Source organism: Schistocerca serialis, chromosome 5 (genome assembly GCF_023864345.2).
Source record: "Schistocerca serialis cubense isolate TAMUIC-IGC-003099 chromosome 5, iqSchSeri2.2, whole genome shotgun sequence".
Classification (NCBI taxonomy): Eukaryota; Metazoa; Arthropoda; class Insecta; order Orthoptera; family Acrididae; genus Schistocerca; species Schistocerca serialis.
This window is the reverse complement of record NC_064642.1, coordinates 147457042-147469942: the sequence shown is the minus strand read 5'-3', so window position 1 is coordinate 147469942 and position 12901 is coordinate 147457042. Positions and strand designations below refer to the sequence as shown.

At 37.6% G+C, this 12901-nt stretch overlaps 1 protein-coding gene across 1 annotated transcript in view; it reads right to left on the bottom strand.

Moving 5' to 3' along the window:
• LOC126481282 (papilin) overlaps positions 1-12901 on the bottom strand; it is a 260118-nt gene that overhangs the window by 197985 nt on the left and 49232 nt on the right. The window contains exons 8-11 of the mRNA XM_050104920.1: positions 7708-7887; positions 2152-2325; positions 1814-1996; positions 1571-1712 (exon numbers count right to left, since the gene is read on the bottom strand). Coding sequence (XP_049960877.1) covers positions 1571-1712; positions 1814-1996; positions 2152-2325; positions 7708-7887 — 679 coding nt within the window. The remainder of the gene's footprint in view (positions 1-1570; positions 1713-1813; positions 1997-2151; positions 2326-7707; positions 7888-12901) is intronic.

Here is a 12901-nt window from a genome sequence, read left to right as displayed (position 1 = left end):
GTCATATGAGGGTGGCCATTACCCTGAGACAAAATTCACACTTTTTGAAAGCTTCCCTCTCCGCTTTGTTTTGATTTGGGTTTCAGATCTCACAGTAGTTAACGGTAGCTGTCACTATTCACTGTTTGACCTTTATAAGTGTAAGGAATCAACAAGGGGTCTTTAATTTCTAAAAACACTATCATCTTCAATTTTCCTAGGTTTTTAACTTTTTTGCTGTAGGCAAAGATGGGTGTTTCCACACCGTGCTCTCTAACTTACTCTGCGGTTCATAGTGACATATTCATGTCTCATCAATGATTATTATATGCAACTGTGAAAGATCCGTAGAGATCTGGATACACCATGAACTGATAAATAAAGATTGCAGTTTCCAGTTAAGTAAGACTTCAGTCCAGGCTAGAGCACGTTCCAAGCACAACAGGCTGTGGGAAGATCTGCTCATACCACACCAAATGAAGAACTGATACCATAAAACACAAATGCACCTCCTCCACAATAGCAACATGCCACCCTGAAGGTGACAGCAGAGAAAGGACGGCTGCTTGTATCCCAGCAGTGTACTGCCACCTCCACCTTGCCAGCAGAGCCAAGTTTGAGTACCACCTGCTAAAGATTGCCAACAAGTGAGAGGGAGTATATACTACAGAACCAAGTGGATGACAGTCAGTCAACAGCACTGCCTTAAGATGGCTAGAAGCCAGCTTCCTGAAATATTGCACAATTTGGATGACCTCATCTGGCTAAATACTCGAAAACAATTCAAACTTCCTGTTTGTGTTTGTCTGTCAATTGGTCTGGTACACAACAAGCACAAACTTAGCAATTTATTTATTTATTTATTTATTGAGATTCATGGACAATTGCAAATGATGAACCATGGCTAATGTCCAATTTATGTGCAAAATCATAAATTTTGGCATGATATCATCATGAACCATTTGATCAGCTGTATCAATTCTCCTGTCAGTTTTCGAAGTAGATTGGCTACTTGAATGCTCTTCATCACAGGCAGACACATATCTGCTTTTAAAGCAATTTATGGCAGTCACAAACTTTTCACATACTATTCTGCAATAATTTTCACAGGTTTAGTCCTTCCAGAGTACAGAAAATGAATCACTATCCCGCATTTCTTCCTTGGTGCATATGGGCAACAAGACAGTCATTATAAAGTGTTCTCAAATCACTAGGAATAAAGCTATTTACTGAGCCAGCACAGCCAACATGAAAAACCACAGAGTACAGTATGTCATTGTTGAGTCAGTACTTTCAACCTGTCGAGCAGAAATACAAGTGCATTTACTTACAGAGTTCCCTCTAAAAGAAGAATCACACAGGAAAACTCAAAAGGCATGATAGTTGTAATTCTTAGAGAAAATGATATTTTCTGCCATGATTCTTTTGATTGTCATGCAATGATTGTATGCTGTTAAAACTAGTAACAGAATAATGTTGACTACGTGACACAAAGTGTTCAAGGTAATTACAGACTAAACCATCATCTGTACATTATCTGATACCTGAAATTATTTATGATTAGAAAAACAACATGAGATTCTTCATTTACCTTCACTGCACTGGTGATTATTGCATGAATCTGTTTTAAATGGGAATTTATCTGCATCACATTTGTTTACATCAGCAGTCTCATTTGCTACCAAGCAGAGAACTTGTCTTACTTTAGTTCCTCCACCACATTCTTTATCACACTAAAAACAAAAAAACAAAAACTGCCATACACATTGTAAAACAAAGCATACGTTTTGCAAAAATATACTTCATTCATTTACAATAAAAGCGGAAGTTTTACCTTACTCCATGGGCCATGGTACCATTGCCCTTGACACTCTTCTTTCCCTGTGCAATTTCTAACCTCTTCATATTTTCTACTCAAGTCACAGTTTTCATTATCCACTCGCTTCACTCTATCACCATCAAAGGCGCCACAAAAAACTTTTCGTGTCTGAATGCCAGTGCCACACTCTGCTGAGCACTAGAAACAGATGAAGGTCAACAATAAAATTTATGCCTGAGCTGTTGCACATCAGATGTAACTGATACATATATAGAATGACAGGACACAGTAAAACATTTTTTGTTGGTGTTCTGAAAACAAGAAAAGAAAATGAAATCAATAGACACACTTACGTCACTCCACTGTGAGGCAAACCACTCATGATCACAAGGTCGCGGACTTTTACAAGGTCTTTTGAGTTCTTCTAGCAGGTACGGTTGACAGAATTTTTCAGGGTAACTGACCCCAGCCTCACTGACACAATGCGCTTCTCGAGTCTCGAATGTCAGTCCACATTTATTTTCACACTGTGAGCAAAATTAGAAATGAGCACAACACAAGGCACATACCACACACAAAAATATTTATTATGTCATTACAAAAGGATGAAGTTCAATTTGTTGCATAATTTAAGGCAACACACATATCTATCCTATTTCTTTCATTGAATATACAGCATCTTTCGGGAAATTCTAGAACTCATCTCTCATAATTTCTTAAATAACAGATATTTCTCTGCTTTGATACAACTCAAAATGAAAAGATTTTGTTTGGAAAACAAGGGGAAAACTCCACTCAATGTATTCAATAGACATACAATATTTTACTTGCTGCCCAAAGTTTATAAATATAAAATAAAATGCAGAACAGCGAACCTTTGGCATTTTAGTAAAAGAACTGATGATTTAAAAAAAAAAATTGGTATTATCTGTATATACTATGCTACTATTTGCAGTTTGGAGAAAGACAAAGACCTGCTGACTATTTTTCATATCCTTACCTTAAAATTAGGAAACAAATGCTGCAGTATTCTCTTCATGCTAATAATTCATAAGTCTTGATAATTACACTCATTCCCAAAGTACACAAAAGCATAAAACATAAATTATATTGAAATAAGATTGCCTGAATTTTACAAAAACCAGTTTTCTGCACAACTCAGCTCCTGGTTGTAAGCAACAAACTGTTCAGTCCCAAATAATCATGCCTGACACTATAGTCTCTTCCCCTTGATGGATGACATACAAGATATTAGATCAAGCGCTATTTGTAATCAATACACTACCATAAAGCATGTAAATAATGTTGATTAATATTTTATGTTATTTCATGTAACTAACCCAACTGCACTGAAAGACGAGCTGTAGTCACAGATGTAAAAGAAGTGAAACTGTATGGTTATGTAAAAAGTGTGGTGCTGTTCCGCATTTAGAAGACTGTTTTGAGGTCTACTTATACCCTACAGTCATACTAGCTGATATGTAAAACAATCATACCAGCTAATATGTATTAAATTCCATTTCATAGCAACCAGTATGGTATTTAAATATGATGTCACTGTGTTAATGCAATTGTATTTGCTCTGTTTGAAGCAGAGTGTATGGACAACATGTCAGTGTGGTAGCAGTATCTTCCAATTTTTGGCAAGCTAAGGCTAGCTGACCAACACAGATATCTTTTTGACAACCAGTGATCGCAAAAGCCCTTCATCATGCTGCATCTGCAGCATGAATTATTAATCATGATAGATATCTATGTGCTTTGTAAAAACTACCATTGTAAAAATGAAAGTACTGAAAAAGAGTTGCTATTTGCAAAGGATAGCATAAAGTCTTTTACATAATTACAGATATTTTATGTAGGTAATCTTGAATTTAAAACAAGTGTGAAGTGTGTTCTGATTTTTCTAATGGAGAAATAATAAGTAGTACAAGACAAAATTGTATGAAAATATATAAAAGACATTATCCTGTAAATTTTAACATCACAGGTGTATCTACAACTTCACTGAATAACATGCAAAATGGAAATTTTATCAGGTTATGATGATGCTTTTCAGATAATTCTAAGTGAAATGATTTAAGGACCAATATTTTACATGAAAATAGTTCTGCTAAAGTAATACAGTTTTGAAAAAGAAGGAAATAGTAAATCAATTATTAAAACTGGCCATTATGTGAAACTAAACTCAAAGAGCAAACACACTGTTGAAGACAGTTGCACTAAATAAAGAAATTTAACATTGTTACGTATGTCAAATCCCATGTATGCACAATCAGTTTCAAATTAATGCAATCCTGCAAATACAAAGCTAGATTTTTTTGACAATATTGTAAGAATGTCATATAAAATATTCTCTCTGAAAAAAGAGATTACATTAATAACAATGGTGTCCCAGCTGAAAGATATAGAAGTTTGTTGTACCTGCTATCATGTAACATGACCAAACAATCAATTCTGTAATGGCAGTAACTTGGAAATGTGAAAACATAACAAAGCAATAAATTGTAACACTAGTAGGTGTGTCTCAACCTGGATCTTCATTTTTCATGAAGGCTGATATATATATACAAAAAGACAGCTGCAGCACATGAGATTTGAATAAAATTTCATTCATGTGTTGCACTACATGACACCAAGAAAATTCGAGAACGGGTGTTCCAGTTACCATCCCAAAGGCACTTGGCTGACAACAATGTTGACCTGTGAAATGTTACATCAACTTGTGGCATCGCTCATAACAACTTGTCAATGCAGCATTGCGCCAATCGGCAGTGCGTACCTTCTCTGCCAGACTGTCAAACAAGTGGTTACCAGTGTGTTATTTATATGCACTAAGCAAGCCACCAGACACGGTCAAGCTGGTGACCATAAAGATATGGCCACTGTGCTGTTGAAACCCTAGCATCCACCAGCCAGTGTGGCCAAGTGGTTCTAGGCACTTCAGTCTGGAACTGTGCGACCGCTACGGTCGCAGGTTCGAATCCTGCCTCAGGCATGGATGCATGTGATGTCCTTGGGTTAGTTAGATTTAAGTAGTTCTTAAGTTCTAGGGGACTGATGACCTCAGATGTTAAGTCCCATAGTGCTCAGAACCATTTGAACCTAGCATCCACTGGACAACTGTCATCATCGTCAGCCTGCCACCCGTATACCAAAGACTGGTGTTCGAGATGCCATGCTGCTGCACCTCCACACTGCTGCCCAGCACTGTCGACGACACAGCTAGCACCAGCAAAGCCACTGGGGCCTTGACCACCAGCTGCTGTTTAAGCACCTGACGCATCAACACCACAAAGCAGCCATGCTGCCTGCCAGCAGGAAGTGTGGCTTTTAGGTATGTCCGTCACAGCTACAGTGACATAAAGACAAGTAACTCAACAATAGGCTGTGACTACCTTATGAAGACACACACCTATATCTGCTCTTGCAGGTGGAACAGTAAAGAGTTTTCTTGAATGCCATCAGTCTTCCAGTCTTCCTGCAGCCAACTTCACTTCTGATGGATTTCTGTAGCCTCCACCATCTCATCAAAACGTCCATGCACGACAGCTGAATGCCATCCTGACAAACCAGAACTGCTTCTCTACCACCCACCCTAGAGGTCAACACACTTCAAGTCTCTGCAGTGGTGTCAGTAGCAGCATGTGTGTTCTGTCACCACGCGTGGGTTCCTTGTATCTTTTATTCCTGGGTTTGTGTCCGTCCTCTTCCTATATGCTCTCAGTGTAAACTACTAGGTCCTGTAGATCTATATACCAAGTTGCATGATGTAGTGTGTAGTGCTTGCTGACAAAGAGAGCACTACAAGAGGCAATGTAGAGAAAGTGCATTGCTAATATCTGGCAAACTGTGAATAGTGGGGAAATTTAAATGAGTGTATGTAGCAGACAAGTGTAAATGTAGTTTATCAAAAGAAGTTTTGTCATGAAGCTTCTTTCTTTGTTCTTTCAGTTTCTGCAAGGCACTCCAGTCAGTGATTCTACTCTCTAGAGAGGTAGTAGAAAGTCATAATACAGCACTGACAGGATAAAAAATTGATCAGTGTCATAACAGTGTCTTATGGTTCAGATTTTTTGTCTACTAATCCTACAACACTGACTTAAAACAGAGCAGCAGGGTGCTGAGACACTACATGGATGTGAAATGGGTCACTGACTGTAACTTCGTCATTATACTGCTGCAGGTCCCTTGAAGTTCAGTCAACTTATTAGTAGTGAATCTACCTGAGAGGTGTAAAGAACTATAGGAAGCACAATGAAAGAACATATCATGTTTCAGGGAAATATGAGGAGATGGAACTGTTAGCTAAGTAACAGGAGTTGAAATAAGGCTGCACAGGCTGAAACTGGTGGACCACTTGTCGTTAAACAAAAATGTTAGTGCTATCACAGAGCTTACAGAACATGGTATGCTGACTGTGTCATTCTGGGATGAGAGGTTCTTCTTGCTGAATTCATGTGCTTCTACTTCAAGTAGCAGATTTCACAACATAGTGATAAGATATACTGGGTTGATAGGATGAGGGATAACATGGGGAATAAGATGAATATGTTGATGAGTATGAATGATATGTTGATGAATCTCTTCATTTAAGGAGGGATAATTCATGGAAATGAGCAAGTATGTAATTTTATGTAATTGCAGATAGGTCAAATGAGACCAATATGGTAATCGTAGGAAACCTCCCAGAATCCCTATCTCTATGACATGGTTTAACACTGTTGCCAAATGGACAAGTGAATATCATAGAATGTAAGTGTTTTTGGACTAGATTTGCCTAGAGACGTGGTGATGTGTAGAAAATGTTGCATGAAACAGTGAGTGGACTATAAAAAGTACACCCAAGTGTGAACAATGTTGGCAACAGTAACATATATCAGCTATCTGACTGTATGTTCACAGCCCATTTGCACAGCTTTCAGAACTAGTCAGTCACTAGTACTACAGAAACTGCTGAGAGACTACTTGTTTCAAATTGTGTAGTATGAATGTCTGTTCTAGCTAGCTTTCAACAAAGAAGAAACAAACTATATTCAAGGACAGAATTTCTTCAAAGATGGGAGGCATGTTTTGGTGCAGACAAGTTAACATGATGCAACTGAAATTCAGAATTTGGCTGACGATATGGCCAACCTGCAAAATGCCCCACACATTATGTCAACATGTGGCAACACACTCGTAAGAACTCATTGACACAGCACTGAGCCAATTAGCAGTGCATGCCTTCACTGCAAGGCAGTCAAATGAACAGTCATTGGAATGTCATTTATACTCGCAGAGCAAACCATCAGGCAACTAGGAGCTGGCGGCCTTAATCAGACAGCCGTCATGCAGTTGAACATCCCAGCATCTGCTGGACAACTGGTCATCATCAGACATCAATCGACACTAGACTGTGCCCACTGGTTGAGGGTATACCCCTGTATCCATTCTAGCCTGTGCAATGAGTTTTCATGAATGCAGTCTGTCTTGCTGCAGCCACCTTCACCTCTGATGGATTTCTGTAGTCCCCACCTATCCATCAAACAATGCCCAAGTCGTGACATCCTGACAGAATGGTTTCAGTACCATCCACCATGGAGATCAATACACCCCAGGCCTCCATACATACATATAGGTTGGGTGAATATCATAGTTAAAAGATTTTCTTCAACTCTTGTTTGTAATTTGTGTAGAAATCAAAATACTTTTTCATGCACCCCGAATGGTAATCGGTTTTCCTCTGGCTTAACAATACTCAATTAACTTCAGATATGAAATACTGTGATGTGATAAAATACTGACAGTTTAGTAATAAATAAAAAAGAGTAGAATCATAATGTAAAATCTGTCTTTAATTTTGTGAGCAGTAGTTTACATATGAAAAAACAAAAATGAATAATTTTAATAAGCAACAAATCACTTACACCTGACCATTCAGACAAGATCCAGTCAACACCCTCACATGGTCTCAGTAAACATGGCTTTTCTTCATCTGGTTTATCAGGAGAACAGGATGAATCATGCAATACTTCAATTCTTCCATCAACTCTTCTGTAACAACGTACTCTTCTCCTGTGTCTTCCTTCACCACAGAGGCGGTCACACTATGGGTAAGAAAGAGTATAGCATTGAAAATCTCACACTTCTTAACACAAAACTTTGGCACTTACTACTGTATGTTCACTATTGTATTTCACAAGATACATTTAATCCATCTTTGTTTTTCTTGGTCAGATGATGGCTGGTACTGAAATTCATTTTAATAAAGATTAATAAATACATGTTATCAAGACAAATATGTGTATAAGTACTAATAGCTTTATTTATCATTCACAGATTGTGGAACTGTTTAATGAGGTACATTTTCTACCTTGCACAAGCTGCTGTATTATAGTGATCAGAGTATCTTTTGTTGCTATTTGCATGCGTGGAAGCAAGATTTGTCAAACAGTACTTAGGATCTTTATGAAAAGTGATAGCGCAGATGACTTTAATTCTCCTTTGTCTTTCAATGAGAATACTGTGCTTATGTCAATCCTTGCTCTTCAGCACCTTAGGGGAGGGTAAACTGTTCCTTGCATTTATCATACTTGCCTTCCAGAAGTGATAAAATGACAAAAAGCAGGAAGAGCAAGACAAGAGAATAAGCTTAGGTCTTCGATGACAGACAGGAGAGTTGAGTCCTACTGTACACGACTGACTGATTTATCAAGTTTGGCTGAGAAATCAACCTTGCTAATAAGTCTACTATATTGCAAAATGTTTTACACAGGAGTCAATTTAATTTCACTTATTATAAATGAGATTAATTGTAATCACACATGTGGGTTATATAAAGTTGTTGTTCCATAGCACAACCATGAAAATGTTAGAAGAGATAAATGTATTTGATGAAATTTATGTTATCCTAGCAGTTGCTCTTCTAGTGACAGGAATAGAAAAATTGAGCTATTCTGAATACTGACCACGAGTTCACTGCCGCAGATGCCAGTTTTTGGGAAATAATATCTCATGACAGATCTTTGTTATGCACTACATTCTGCAAATTGATGTAGGTTGTATAAAGTTGTTATTCCACAGCACAACCATGAAAATGTTTGAAGAGATAAATGTGTTTGATGAAATTTATGTTATCCTAGCAGTTGCTCTCCTTGTGACAGGAATAGAAAAATTGAGCTATTCTGAATACTGACCTTGAGTTCACTGCCACGGATGCCAATTTTTGGGAAATAATATCTCATGACAGATATTTGTTACACACTACATTCTGCAAAATGATGTAGGTTGTAAACTGAACTCAGTCATCTCATATCTGAATGAAAATATTGTATACATTGTCAGACTCTTACAAAATGTCTGCTTTGATGAAAGCTTTCTGCTTCTCAAAGGACACTTGGTTTTCAAAGTAATCCACTCCATCATCAAAGATAAGGTCTTAAAAAATGAAAACATTATTTCTTCAAGACTTTTAAACCAGATCGATATTGAATTTTTTTTTTTAGTTAACACAGATGTCATAACTGGCACAATATATGGTGGATTTTTGGGACTAGTGGGCAATACTGCAAGAATACTTTGGAACACAACATGTGCTCTATGTTGACATACAGTTCACAAGTCAACATCTCCTTCAATATTTGAATCATCAAGGAATTAATGCAGAAGGAGCAGTTTGCATATATAGGAGAAAAGATTGAGAAAACACAAATGGAGACTGCAAAGAGGAGATGTGGGATTTTGATCTAACACATCAATAATGACAGTGAAGTGGTATAATATAATAGAAATGTGCATGCTGACAACATGTCTTACTTCTGTAATGACACCAAGGAGCAAATGAGACAACCAAACAAACTTAGAAAAATCTAAACTGAAATGAGTGCTGGATTACACTGGAAAAATGGGATGAACTGATACATGTAACCTGATGCTGAAAGTGCCAGAATTTGTGAGAGAAACTGTGAAATAGAATAAAAATGTCTTCAGGTGCTAGACATGTGCGTAGTAAATTCACATGCTGTTTATAGGCTGCATACAAGCAAAAACATATCAATGGCAGTATTCTGCTTGAAACTCATTTGTGAACTTTTGCAGTAGGGCAAAGGTATGAAACAGAAGACCCTTATGAATTTGAAAAAGGCACTTTCCAAGTACCATCATATTACCTCAAAAACCGGTCCACCTGATAAGGAGGTGTGGAGTTTGCAGCAAAAGATTAGTAAAAGAAATGTATGATTGTTGTACACAATAATGTGTGATTGTCATAGACAATATGATGGATTGTGGCATGTGTTGCTTTGAACTATATGACAAATGAAAGACTTTCTAGATAGTTCACTTCTGTTTCATTGTATGGCTCTATTGATATAAATCAAGAGAGAAACAATCAAACTGGCAGTGTGCGCAGGCATGCTGTGCAGAGTGACAGAGTTCACAGGCAGCTTCCGTCAACATTCTCCCAACACTTCCCTACCTTCTTCTTTGCTCCGCAGCATGAGGGTGTGTGTGTGTGTGTGTGTGTGTGTGTGTGTGTGTGTGTGTGTGTGTGTGTGTGTGTGAGGGAGAGAGAGAGAGAGAGAGAGAGAGAGAGAGAGAGAGAGAGAGAGAGAGAGAATTTCCTGATATTTGATGACCACCTAAACGTCATCAACCATTCATCTGCAGGTGATTGGAAGCCAGTAATAATTTTTCATGTTCTGAAAGATGTAACACAGATTACAGGGACCAATAACATTTATCACATGCCACGTTATGACAAATACACAAGTGGCATGTGTGAGCACCTAACTACATAAACAATAGAATACAAACATATAAAATTCCAGTTCTCGAGAAGACAGCAAAGTACTGTACTGCAAGAGAAAGATCAATAAATATGCTATAGGCATGATCAAGTTAACAAATGAACAGATAGTGAGGCAGAATACGTGAAGTGATTTTGACAGAAAGAAGAAAACAAAAGATACATCATTTCCCAACATGTTTAGATATATGACAAACTAAGAAGAAAATAAGTTAGTAATTTCTGAGAACTTAGGAGCAGGACAGATATAAGTAGTGAAAACCAACAAGGGAAGGAGAAAAGGCAAAACCTGATCAACAGAAAGAGAAAGACATAGTTAAAAGTTGATGATGTACAACATTAGAATAAATAACATGAGGCTAACTCAAGAGGTTACAAGATGTGATGGACATGCTGGAGAGCAAATGTCCACCTGGGGAGCTCCAGAAGGAAGCCAGTTACTAAATTACCTAGCAAAATAAGTACCAGATGATTGTTGGTGTGGAGGAGAAAATACTGTGAATTGAAGTGTTATATATGAGTACAATCTGTGAAATAGCACCAGTAAGGTTCTCTGGTGATCCAGGTATTATTTGTTGTATTTTGCTATAAATTCAGTCACAAACCACAAATGTTTATCAATCAGGTTGTTAATTTTGGTCAACAATGACCATCTTCAGATCTAAAAATATGCATATATAGGCAGCGTGATATAACATGCTTCAAAATTACACAAAATACAGAATCATGCAATATTCTGCACAACTAGAGTCGCTGAGTATTTTGATGGTACACTCTCATTAATTACCTGCACAAGCGTTATCACACAAATATGAATTTTGAGTACCATGGACGTCATTACGCCACACATGTTCACACTTTAAGGAAAAGAAGTATACTGCATTCTCGCAGATGTCACTGCAGTTGATATAATTTCAATAGAAGCATTCTTTTTAATAAAATGTACAAAATCTTTGCCACAGAATTTAGCAAAAATAGATTTCAAAACACTGTGCTGTGCTTGTACAGTATGTAATAAAATGTGACAAGGAAGGACGCTTTATTAAAAACAATATTAATAATACACAGAATCATTGTACAATGCAATTGATTATTCAAATAAAGTAGAACAAAAAACTGTGCCCATGTAATCCATCTGCCAAACATGATCAGACAAACTGGCTCACAAAAATGCAGAAAGTTCAACAAATGTCACTGGCCATAACCAGTGCTATTTGTCCCACATCACCTATTCATGAGCACAGTTAAAACTGTTTGTAGTGAACAAGGCTTTATTGAAAATATAATGTTAACTATGTTGCGAAAGACATACAATACCAATGTACAATGCAGTCAAATCTTTAAACAACAGGTCTGTACTTCAACAATAGAGCATGACAAAGCTTTTTGACAGACAAGCTGCACCCGCACAATCCACCCACCAAGTGTCAGTACATAAGCTGGCTTGCAATTACAAGCAACGAAACAAAAAACAATTGCCTTGGAACATAACCTATGTATTTCTCACACATACCAGCAATTCATATGAATTACAACCATCAAAGTCAATGTCTATTGGTTCCAAAGACTTGTACAGAGGTACACTGCGTCGCCAACGGCGATAATAACCATGTCGCCCAGGCATTGCAGAGGTACATTTACACAAGTGAATGTTGCAAGCCAACACCCATTGAAACCCAAAAGTAAAGTGTCTGCACTCATCGACATCCGCAGAGCAAATGATAACACGTGCTGAAAACATACCTCTGCAATGCCTTTGCGACTCGGTTATCACCGCCATTTGTGGTGTAGTGCACCTGTGTACAAGTCTTTGCAAGCAATAGACATTGATCTTGCTGGGAAGTTCAATAAACAGCACCTTATCGGTGGTCCAAATGTCTTTCGTGGTCTGAGAATGCAGTTCACATGTGATGTTAGTGTTGTCTTTGGAGGCAGTACATGGTTGACATCGGCTGTTGTGTGGGGGCACCATGCAGACTTCGGTGGCCTTGAAGCTTTCCCAGATGCAAACATTTTGGCTTGGAAGACTTGGAGTATAGTGGAGAGTACAGGACTATTAGCGAAGGTTCCCTATGGTACCTTAGTTCCAGACAAGCCCTTTAATTTGTCTACAAGAAGAAAGAAGAAGCTGAATGCTGATGAATATCTTTTCATTCGGGCCAAAGCAGGCAACAAGTAAATAAAAAAATAAAGATTTCTGGTGACTGTATATTGTTTTATTGACAATAAAAAATTCCTTATCTCCTTTCCTAATTCCTTATCTTTCAAAAAAAAAAAAAAAAAAAATATTCAATCAGTTATTTGTGCTTTTAGTG